Consider the following 11,974-nt stretch of genomic DNA (forward strand, 5'->3'; position numbering starts at 1 on the left):
CTGTTAGCACAGACTTAGTGAAGGGACACTTGGAGGGGCTGGATGAGCTCCATCCAAGGGTGCTGAAGAAATTGGCCAGTGTCACAGCAGAGCCATTAGCACGGCTGTTCGAGCACTCACGGTGCTCTGGTCAGGTCCCAGAGGACTGGAAAAGGGCCAGCGTGGTCCCTATTTTCAAGAAGAGGAGGAGGGAGGAACCAGGAAACTATAGGCCAGTTAGTCTCACCTCTACCCTTGGGAAAACACTGGAAAAAATCATTAAGGATCACATTTGTGGGAGCCCAGCAGGGGAAATGATGCTGAAAGGAAATCAGCAGGTATTGATTGCAGGTAGATCCTACCTGACTAACCTTGTTTCTTTGTATGACCAGGTCACAAAATGCTTAGATGCAGGAGTTGAAGTAGATGTCCTCTACCTAGACTTTAAGAAGGCTTTCGATATGGTATCTCATTCTGTTCTCGTAAATAAACTGACCGGCTGTGATGTAGATGATTACACAGTCCGGGGGGTGGCAAATTGGCTTAGGGGTCGCCCCCAGAGAGTGGTGGTGCACAGGTCGATATCGACCTGGAAAGATGTGGGCAGTGCAGTCCCACAAGGCTCGGTCCTTGGACCAGTGCTATTCAATGTCTTCACCAGTGACTTGGACGAGTGCATGGAGAGCACCCTGTCCAAGTTTGCAGATGACACCAAATTGTGGGGCAAAGTTAACACACCAGAGGGCAGGGAATGGATCCAGGCAGACCTGGACAGGTTGGAAAAATGGGCCAAACAAAATAGGATGCAGTTCAACAAAGACAAGTGCAAAGTGCTGCACCTGGGCAAAAAGAACCACCACTGCACTTACAGGCGGGGGGACAACCTTCTCAGCAGCAGAAAGGGATCTCGGTGTCATAGTTGATCACAGTCGTCAATGTGATGAAGTGAGCAACAAAGCTAACTGCATTTTATCATGTATTAGCAGATGCATAATGAACAGGTCTGGGGAGGTGATGCTTCGCCTCTATGCAGCACTGGTCAGGCCGCAGTTGCAGTACTGCATCCAGTTTTGGGCACCGCACTTCAAGAGGGATACGGAGAACCTTGAGAGGGCTCAGAGGAGGCCACTCATATGGTCAGAGGCCTGCAGGCAAGGTCCTACCAGGAGAGACTGAGGGACCTGGATCTCTTCAGCCTTTGCAAGAGAAGGCTGAGAGGTGATCTTGTGGCTGCCTATGAATTCATCAGGGGAGGGCAGCAAGGAATGGGAGATGCTCTATTTACTAGGGCACCCCCTGAAATAACCAGGAACAATGGCCACAAATTGACAGCAGGCAGGTTCAAGTTGGACATTAGAAACAACTTCTTCACAGTAAGGGTTGCCAGAATCTGGAATAGGCTCCCAAGGGAGGTGGTGCTCTCCCCTACCCTGGGGGTCTTCAAGAAGAGACTGGACAAGCACCTAGCTGGGGTCGTCTGACCCCAGCACTCTTTCCTGCCCATGGCAGGGGGTCAAACTCGATGACCTACTGAGGTGTCTTCCAACCCTAACATCTATCAATCTATGTATCCCCACCTGGGTGACCATACCCAGTTTGGCTGGGATAATCCCAAATTGTGAAGGACAGTCCCAGCTGGCGGGTGAAAATTAAAATAAGCATCCCAGACATGGAGCAGGGAGGCAGAGCAGCATGAGCTGTGAAACAGGAAGTCCTAGCAGACAGCAAAATTGCCCTAAAGTAGGTTAGCTGAATGAATGGAATGACCGTTAAAAAGGGGAAATGACTGTGAATATCTGTGAAGTAAAGAACAATGGGTCACTAACAGGCCATTGACTCCCTTAGCTGCCTGAACAGTAATACCAGAGCTGCACCAGGCCACCCACCCCCCTCTGATTGCAGCAGCACTGCTAACTTAAAGGGAGGGGGGCAGTGTCCTGGATTTCGCATTGTCCCATATGGTCACCCTATGTATCCCCAAGCCAGCTTCTCCCTGCCAGCATGGGAAGCCCATGCTCTCTGGGGAGCAGGCAGTGCCCCAGCTCCTGGCACTGAGCAGATCGCATCTAAGTACAAAGGGACTAATTTAGGGGGTGCTGACTGAGGTCACAACCAGGCCCAGCAACCCACTAATCAGGGTGAGGGTCATCACTCACCTATGAGGATCCCGCTGACAGTGCCCTTGCCTTGGCAGTTCAGCACCCGCAGGCTGCGAACGCTGGCCCCCGTGGCCACGCCGGCATCCCGCCCACTCACCACGCCAGCCATGTGGGTTCCATGGCTCTCACACTTATTGGCCTGCCAGAGAGAGAGGAAGTCAGTTGGGGAAGCAGAGGCCTTCCCAAGCCATCACATGCACGGACACACACAGGGCCCACTCCTGCAACACTCTCACCAACAGGTATCATCGCTGGTGCAATGCTTCTGCTGAGTGCAACAGCCAGTTACTTGGGGGCATTCCCTGTTATTTTCAGGCTCCGTTTATTCAAGCACTATTTTTATTCCAGCACACCCCATCTAGGCTACGACGTTTCAGTGGGGCAGCAGCGACATACCACTCGGGGGGTCTGAATTCGGTGAAGACCTAAAGCTGACTCAGCTGCCACAGGGGGAAAAATCATCTGCTACCTAACAGATGAGCTGCCCACTGGGACAGCCACACAGCCCAGGCCTCCAACAGTGGCCGGTGCCAGCTGCTTCTCGGGAAGTGCAAGAAAACCCCAGTAAGCAGAGCTAAGAGAAGCTGCTTCCCCACAAGGGTCTGAGCCTAATCTGTCTTAGAGGCTTAAACCATGAAGCATGAGGCTTTATCCCATCCAAAGCTCTTTGTCTGCTTTAGTGATTAAAACTCTGGATGCCCGTTATCCGAACAGCCAGCCATCTGTGTGCCCCTCTTCCCACCTCTGGTGAAGCTGAGATGCAGGTCTTCTCCACCGTGGCTACCCCGTGGATGTGCTACGCCTGGCCGCAGGCAGTCATACCAAAGAGAGGCAGTAACAGAGCAAGGTGTGAATGGACTCTTGCAGTTGGGCCCCTCTACTCACTGCAGGTTTGTTTTATTCCCCACAAGGGATCCTGTCCCTTCAAAAAGGCCGCCCAAGGATCCCCTCTAAGGGGAGGATCCCAAGCACCAGGATGATAAGTGCAACTGAACAGCTGCTGTTCATCGGATTGGTCTGATTCACCACTGGGTTCATGCCATAATGCTGAAGTAATGCAGTGATGGATCAAATCTCTATACAAACCCTAGTTCCCTCACTCATCACATGCCTTGAGGCACCTTGTAAAGTAGGTATTACTTCTCTGTAACAGAGATGCAAACTGAGGTACAGAGATGTTAAAGGACTTGCCCAAGACTATACAGCAAATCAGTGGCAGAGGTCGAGGGTAAAACTCAAGTGATCCAGCAGCCCGATGCAGCATGCTCCAGAAGTTTTCGGGGCATATCACAAAGGCCAAGAAGCTGCTTCCACACAAGACTTCTCACTGAGGGTTAAAATGGACAGTTCCCCAGCTTCTGTCAAGGGTTGCAGCAGTCTCCTTGTGAACTGAATGGCTCTGGTGTGAGGGTAAATCAAAGTGGGTTGTACAAGCTCTGTCAAAGGTGTTGAATGTGACAGGTTCTCTCCATGCCAGCGCTACTTGGAGGTGAGGCTTGGAGAGCTGAGCCGTGTGGGGGCCTGGACTGAACACAGCAGGACGACCTGGTGCAGACAGGGGTGTAGAGCATAGTTTCTCAACCTGTGCTATGTGTACCCCTGGGGGTACATGAGACACAGGCAGGGGGTACGCAGGTACCCAACACTCTCTCGCCCTCTTTTCCTCTCAAAACTATGGCAAAAAATTTGGTGCAATTAAAAAAATTTAATTCCTTAGTAATAATTTGGTGTTCAGCCCTCCTAGCTTTGGCCAACATCACCTCTAGCCCAGGTACATACTTGAGTTGTGCACCCCTGGTACAAAAGGTGGCAACCCTACCCACACCAGATCAGATATCTGTCATATCACAGCCTTATATACGCAGCCATTCTCCCAATGTATGGCACACATTAGTCTGCAAATATAAAATTCCCTGGAAAATTGCATGTTGGGGTACTTATTAACATTGTCAGAAGTGAGGGGGTACTTGCTACTTAAAAGGTTGAGAAACACTGACATAGAGAGTCACTCCATGAGCCTCCCTGATACTATGACTAGGGCCTGGCAGAAAATAGGTCACCCCTGCCCACTGCTGAAAACAGGTATTCAGCCATAACTCAAAAAATGCCTGAAAGGCCAAAGGCTTTGATAGGGAAATCCTGCTGTAAAGCTTCATGGAAACTGTAGTGCAGGTGCCCCCCTCTCTTTCTCCTCACCAGGCTAGGCTCCCTGTTCAGACTACATCTCTCACCATCTTGGATGCACCATCTTGGACAGGGCAGCTGGTGTCTTATGGTGTTGGGGGGCGGGGAATGAAGGCCAGTGTGAGAATGTGGCCCTCAGAAGAGGACAAAGGCATGAAGCAACTGAGCTACAGCTCTTCCCCACAGTGCAGACCTTCCTTGTGAAAAATGCTGCCCGGTCAAACACACCAAAATCCACTCAAAAACAGGTTGGGTGGAGCATTTTCGAGCAGCCCTCCGGCTCCAGGCGCAGGCTGCTGTCTCACTCGCCTGCCTGTGAAAGCGTGTGCCATCCTCCTCCAGGACGTTCTCGAAGTCAGTCACGAATGCTCTGCCCTCGATTTCCCGATGATTGCTCTGGATACTGGTATCCAGCAGGTAAACCTCGACCAGGTCTCCTTTATCTGCCAGAGACACATAACATGGTGCTGCCAGTGCCCACGGAGCACGACTACAGCCTGGAGAGCTCGCATCAGCCCAGCGCTGTCACAGATACTCCAGGCAGTGCTCTCTTCTACACCAGTGCTGACAGCCAAATCCACCTGCCTGAAATCAGTCTTTTGGGCCAGTGACCTTTTTTTTTTTCATTTAAATTCTTAAGTGCTTAAATTTAAATCAATAAAAATGTTTACTATTTCTTTCAGGCAAATTCAAGTTTTTCAGACAAAACAGTGCTGCACACTCAACTCATCTGATGTCAAGACAGAGCCTGAAGCTGCAAACTCCCTATGCACTGAGTTTCCAGTGATTGCCAAAGGAACTCTTTAAGCAAGGGGTCTTGGAGAAGCAGGCCTGTGACTTCTTCTATCCTTAGCTCCCCCTTCCCAGTGGAGCAAGGAAGAAGCTTCTGAACTGCTGGAGAAAACACAGTGGACCTTGAGCTGCACTCCAGACCATGCCAACCAGCCCTGCCCAGGGCCAATTTAATCCTAGGCGCAGGGAGGATGGCACAGAGAGCTGCCTGGCCTGTCCCTGGCCAGCTACATTCCCTCAAGACCTGCCAAACCTGCAAAACTCAGGTGGAAGAGCGAGTCCCTCCAGGTCAGGGTGGGGGCCATAGTCTCCCTCCCTCCTTCTGCACTTTGACCTCTGGCCAGGTTTTCTATCTTCCCCACGAGCACTTGGATGACTCAACCCTGCCCCAGAAATCAGCAGACACCCCACGGATATAACATCCCTTTATAGCCAATTCACACTGGGGATGTAAGCAGCTCTTACTGGGAGGGTCGTATTCATCAGCCTTGTGCTGTGCCAGGATGATCCTGTCCAGGTTCCAGGGGATGCTCTGAGCAAACACGTAGGAGTCCTCCTCAATGTAATCGACGTGCGGCAGTCTCAGCGCCTGCACAAAAGAAGCATCATGGAGAGACATGCGCATTGTCTGAGCCAGATGAGGAAGAATGGCAGGCACTTTGTGTAGCAGCCTCGTCCCTGTGGGCAAGCAAAGCCCACGCCTGCCAGAGAGGTGATTTATTTCCAGATCCTCAAAGGTAGCTAGGTGCCTAATGCACATTGATGCCACTGCTCTTTGATCAGTGGGCATTGAGCACTTGAAATCACAGAAAAGTAGGGCTGGAAGGGACCTCCAGAGATCACATCTAGTCTGACCCCCTGCTGGAGGCAGGATCATCTCTGTCCAGACCAGCCCATGCAAGTTCTTGTCTAACCCAGTCGTAAAACCACACTATCGACGTGGTCACACAACTACAGGGCAAAGTGCCTAACCTGCCACAGGTTAACGCAGGGGGACGAGGGCTGCCAGGGTCTGGCCACTACAAGAATTACTAAAAAGCCTTTCAGGATGTGTACCTTGGGGCCTAATCCTGTGCCACAGAAAATGAATGCAGCTGGGAGTGCTCAGTGAGGAGGAGCTGAGTGAGGCCCCAAATGATGAGATGTTATGCCCAAGGAGGGGTGAAACATGAAATCAGTCCCAGACACAGCTGCCTGTTAGGGACCCAGTTCTCCATAGGTGTGAGCTGGTGTGGGTCCATGGTTGTCACAGGAGCTGTGCCAGGGAAGACCACAGCCTGATCCCTGGAGGCTCTCAGTCCAAAAGGAGGTGTTGGTTAGACACAAAACCCAGGGCTGTTTAAATCCATCCTATATCTGAGCCACAGAAACCTTGCAAGAGGGACAAAAACCTGATCCTGGACCACACAGTGGCCACAAAGCTGCCTCTGGTCTCTTGCTCAGACCTTTTTTTTTATTTTATATCCCTAATGATAATCCAGGAAAAGTTTGGCAGTGCTCATAACAGTTTGCCTGTTCCTGACTGGTTGAATCTCCCCAACACCAGGACATATTTCCCAGAGCCACTGAGGAGCTCCGAGCACATGTGCACCTACAGGTTAAACATAAGTGAGAAGGGGTCAGGGTCTTCCGCTGCCTTGTGGTGGACATGGATAAGCCAGGGATTGATCCTGCAGCTTTCCCCCACCCCCCCCTCTTCTAGCCATGCCAAGAACAGGTACCAACCAGGATGATGTTGCCTTCCCATAAGCAGTGCTGGATGCATCTCCATTCAGGGCTCACCAGTGCTACCTGCTCTTGAAGGGCAAGAGAGTCCCTTGGAGGATGGACTTGTAGTTAAGACACGGGGGGCACGTCTACATGAGACACTTAACTGCACAGTAACGCAGTTTACTGCAAAGTAAGCCTGTGTGTCTACATGCGCATATGCTTACTACATGGTAAACCTCACTAATCGCAAGTAAATTTGCTACCTGAAAATGCAAGTAGCAAATTTATTTTTGTTTAGTAATGGAGCCGTAGCGCTCGTATAGACACCTGATCGGGAGCAAATCTGCTCCCAGTCAGTCGTCCACTAGTAGGTGGAAGACTGCTCCCTGCCAGCTGCCACTGGAGCTAGTGAGGGGACTATGTCCCCCTGCCCTGGCAGCAGGGAGCTCCAAGCCCCCCATTCCGCCATCACAATTGGGGAGTAGGAGGCTGAGAGCACCTTATTTCCCAGAGCCAGGATCTCCCAGCACTGGCCCCATGACCACAGAGTGCTGCTAGGAGGTAAGGGTCTCCCAGTCCAAGCCCCGTGACCGCAGAGCTCAGGCTGGGAAATAAGGGACTCCCAGTGCTGGCCCCCTGGTGCAGAGCTGGTGCTGGGAGCTCCCTGCTGGTGGAGGCTGGGGAACTTGTTCCTCATCCTGTTCCCCACCCAGCTCCACACTCATGGAGCTGATTGGGAAAAAAGCTCCCCAGCTTGTTGAGCACTCAGCTCCATGCTTGCTAAGCTGAGCAGGGAACAAGCTCCCCAGCCTGTTCCCCACCCAGCTCCGTGCTCACACTGGCTCCCCGCCACTGCGTACACTCCCGGGGAGCAGGGGGAACCCACGCCCCCCAGATCTGTGTGTGGGGCAGGTGCACGCTGCCCACTGCAGGCTCAGGCTCCCACCCTGCTGTCCTCCCCCAGGGCCCCCACAGCCTGGCAGGTGTGACCTGGCGCTGCATGGCAGAATGGAGCCACACAGGAAAGCTGCTTGCTGCTGCAAGCTCCATGCTGCCCTGATGATGCACCCCCGCATGCATGGCAGCAGCTTGGGGCACAACCCAGCACCGCCACCACATACAAAGGACATGTCGCCAGGGCAGTGCAGAACTCGCAGCCCCAGCCCTGCCCAACTCCCTCCCTCCCTATGGGAGCCTCAATCCACCCCCATTACCTGAGGGAGCTGCTCTCCAGGCTGCCATGGGCATATTCATGCCCATGGCATCCCCTGCCTGACTGCCCTCCTCCCACTCCCTTGCAGCCCCCTGCAGACTGCAACTCTGACAGCCTGCAGAGAGCTCGTTGCAAAACTGCAAAACCCACATTTTCCTCCAGTTAAGGGAGAAATCCATGTTTTACTCCATTTTTCAGTGGGAAACGGGAAACCTGGATCCCTGGTAATGTCCCAGCTGGGGCCCCAGGAAGTGGGAACAGTTTGCTGCCATTATCCACAAATCTGCTCCTGCTTCCCTACGTGTGTAGGCGCCTACCCGGGAGCATTTACTCACGAGTGGTTTACTCATGAGTAAACTGATCCCAGATCAAATGCATGTGTAGATGTGCCCAGGGGTACTAGGAGATTCATGTTCTGTTCCCAGTTCCATTGCAGTGGTTTACATTGCTTGAAAAGACAAACGCCTGTGCCTCAGTTCCCCCCCAACGTGGGATAGGCACCATGAGGTTCAGTTAATGCAGTTTACAATAGAGGAGTGGGAAAGCTTCCCCGGGAGACCTCAGGACTCAATCTCAACACACTGTGCTGTGGACACAACCCTGACAGTGCATCTGCATATGGCTTTGGGGAGACGGAGAGTGGCCAACAGGCTGAGTATCTGCCGATGTCTGTGGCTGCAACCATAAAATGCTTGTCCCAATCCTGCAAAGACATGGGACTTTCACACGGCCCAGTGAGTCTAAAACAGGCCAGTCAAGTGAAACCACAAAGCTGAACAGCAACTAACCTGTATCTCCCGTGGCAAGAGTATGTTCTTCTCAAAGATCTTCCTTTGGAAAGTGGCAGTGCATTGCATCAGCTTAAGTGCAAGTCACTCCCACGTGCTCTTAAGACATACAACCAGCAGCGACAAGTTTGCATCCAGCCTTGTGGGCGGGTGGAAAGATATCAAAGAAAACACACTCTTTCCCTTGAGATCTGCATCACTTTGGAGTCCTGATCTGAATTCTTTATTCTTTCTACAGGTCCAGCCTCTCCTCCATGCTTCAGACATCAGCAGGATGCTGCACAAAGCATCGGAGCCCAAGTACACAAAACCAATGCCGGCAAATTAATCAAAGGAGGCAGGATTTGCTGCCTGGATCACACCCTAGGTCACTGCCTCTTTCTGACGGTGGCTAGGACCAGATGCTTCAGCAGAAGATACAAAAACCCTTGTGTGGCCAGTTATGAAATAACCCACCCACAGGGAAAGTTTCTGCCTAATCTCCATCTGGCAGGGATTAATTAGTGCCCTGAAGCATGAGGGTTGATAAACCTTGCAAACAAGTGGATGGGGAGATTGTTATTTTAATCCTTCCTCTCCCAACTCCAGACATGTTCAGTCTCTGTAGAAGCAGACTGAGATTCTCCAGGCCGCGTCCTGTTACTGTCTTCCTAATTGCCTGCCTTGAAGCCTGAGAATTTTTTGCCTCAACCTGTACCTGCTGCAAAAAAAGGCCCTCTTCTCCACACCTGCCCTGCACCCAATGCCTCTGAACAGCAACAGCAGGAAACAAAACCTCCACAGGCAGAAAACCCGGGCGTGCAACATCACCTTACCATATCCAGCATGTCGCTGCTCATCTTAACGACAAAGCCCTGGAAGAGCTCCTGAAAGATGTGCAGGATTTTGGTGAGATGGCCATGCTTCGCTGCTCTGGCCTGCAGCCTCTGGACGGTTCTCCCTGTCTGCGACTTATGGGTTTCCTCCTTCAGTACCACTATGTAGTGCCCCGGAATTCTCCAGGCATCCTGGGTTTAAACAAGCAGAAGTAGCTGCGTGCAAAAGCAAGTAAAAGCAAAGCTTCCCTTTCTAATCCAGGCTGCAGCACTGTGGACTACAGCTGCTTTTTTTTTTTTTTTAATTTTGGAAAATATTTCATGTTCCAGGTCAAATTAGCCAGATCAGTTCTGAATCCTTTTGACTGAGCAACGTTTAATCATTCAAACACCATATGTGGTGCTGCAACTGGCAAGTATCTTCCACCCCAGACTTTTCAGCCTGGGGCTTCAGATACTTCCAAATCCATCGGCGGGCATCCTACGAGCAGACCCAAGCCCAAAGGCTTGGGGTTCGCATACCCCCGAGTCTCACTTGCCCTCAGCCAACGGTCGCAGGAGCAAGCTAGGGAGGAGTCCCCCATTTCTGTAACGTAGGCGTGCAGCCACAATCCTCCGCTGGAAGCTAGCTGTGGACCGGAGCTGCTGCTTTAATCAGCTCAGCAGCATTTGCTTTGTGGCACGAACTGAACATAATCGGGAAGGAGCTGACTGGCCCACTCAAGGCTTTGCACAGCATAGTTCAAGCCACTGAAGTCATGAAAACAGCTTAAACATTGTAAAAGCTTTTAAAACGGCCTTTGGAATACTTTTCATTTGCTTTCCCTCTTTTACATTTGCCTCCTCTCCCCCTCCATCACAGGCACGAGGGCTAGAAGTTGACTTGGAAAACACTAGGGAGTCTCGCACGATCACAAGGAGCTGGGATTTCAAGACCCTTTCAGTCCTGAATCACCGGAGCTGGTAACTGGGTGACCGCCCTGCACCTGCTACCCCCAAGTGGAAGCACCGAGCTGTGGCAGTCCCCCCCAAAGTCACTGGGAGCGGTACATCCCACTGCCCAGCAGAGCTCAACAGGAGCTAGCTCTGCTTCTCTCTCAGCTTCATGGATAGGCACCCTCACAGCAGCTGCCCTCTGCCTGGGCAACATCTCACCCCTGCCAGAAGCCGCGTGGAGACACAAATCATCGCTGAGGGAGGCACAGGGGAAGAGGCAAGACAGAAGCAGGCAGGAGGCTTGAGCGGGGGAGGGACCCACCTAGCCCTGGCCAGCCAAGCAGAGAAACCTCCCCATCACGGGGCAAGCCAGCAGCCCTCCTGCCACAGTCCTCATGCCCATCAGCTCCAAGACTCACCTGCCAGATGCCGAATCCTCCCGAGCTGTCAGAGAAAGGAGTCTCACCCCCCTTCCAAAAACTCTTGCCACCTCCTACCATGCACTGAGGCTCTGGAGGGCCGGACAACCAGGACCCAAATCCTGCTTCCAGGAATACCAGGATCGGTCCTACAGCTTGAGTGGGGAACCAGTCAAAGTCTGCACTCGCCTATCCGAGCTGCAGCCAGTGAGGGCCACAGGCCAGGCCCGCCCCGGATGTGCCTCACCCCACCAGCACGCCCTCCCACGCCCAGGGCACCTAACTGGGGACTTGCAGACTCCCTCTGGGCCGTTGCAAGACACTTGGGAGGGGACACCCAGAGCAACCACAGCAGCTGCGTTGCAGGCATCCATCTCAGTTTCCAGCTGTGGCTGCCCAAAACCCCCAGAGGTGTCTCAGCACCATCAGTAGCTCCCAGGGGGCTTCCAAGTCAGGATCCGCCACGCCGTCCTCCTTGTCCATCTAGACCAGTGAGCAGTGCTCAACCGGGGTGCCTCGAGATGCCCTCACCGGGGCCGCAGGGTGCCGAGGCAATGTTAGCACTGCTGGGCGTGCAAGCATGACACGAGATACAGCCAGAGACCTGGGCAAGGAGCCCAGGGAGTTAAAACTGGGGTCCTGCCGACCTCTCTGCAACAGAAGAATTGCTCTAGTACTTTCCCAGGGTCACAAAAGGAGGGAAAGGTCTGAGCTGGCATTTTCCGAGGGGGGCCCAGAGTGTGAAACCGCCGCCACAGCCCTGCCCCCTGCGGACCGCCAAGCTTGTACCCACCTTGGTGCAGCGGCGGAAGGCGGCGGCGCTCTGCCTCCCGGGCTCCGTGCTGTCTCCCTCCTCGGAGGGAAAGGACAACCCCAGCTCGTCCCCATCCCCGTGGGCCGCGGCCGGCGCGCTGCCCAGCGCCAGCAGCAGGAGCACGGCGCGGCGCCAGCCCATGCCCCGCGGTGCCTGAGGGGAGCG

The 11,974-nt window shown here is 53.1% G+C and overlaps 1 protein-coding gene across 1 annotated transcript in view; it reads right to left on the minus strand.

The window, feature by feature from the left end:
• Positions 1-11,974, minus strand: part of PCSK9 (proprotein convertase subtilisin/kexin type 9) — a 25,136-nt gene that overhangs the window by 12,891 nt on the left and 271 nt on the right. Inside the window, exons 2-6 of the mRNA XM_019501238.1 lie at positions 11,789-11,974; positions 9,641-9,832; positions 5,580-5,703; positions 4,632-4,765; positions 2,136-2,277 (exon numbers count right to left, since the gene is read on the minus strand). The exon at positions 11,789-11,974 is cut by the window's right edge and continues 7 nt beyond it. Coding sequence (XP_019356783.1) covers positions 2,136-2,277; positions 4,632-4,765; positions 5,580-5,703; positions 9,641-9,832; positions 11,789-11,974 — 778 coding nt within the window. The remainder of the gene's footprint in view (positions 1-2,135; positions 2,278-4,631; positions 4,766-5,579; positions 5,704-9,640; positions 9,833-11,788) is intronic.

This window comes from Gavialis gangeticus, unplaced genomic scaffold (assembly GCF_001723915.1).
Source record: "Gavialis gangeticus isolate Ggan-Ray unplaced genomic scaffold, GavGan_comp1, whole genome shotgun sequence".
Lineage (NCBI taxonomy): Eukaryota > Metazoa > Chordata > Crocodylia > Gavialidae > Gavialis > Gavialis gangeticus.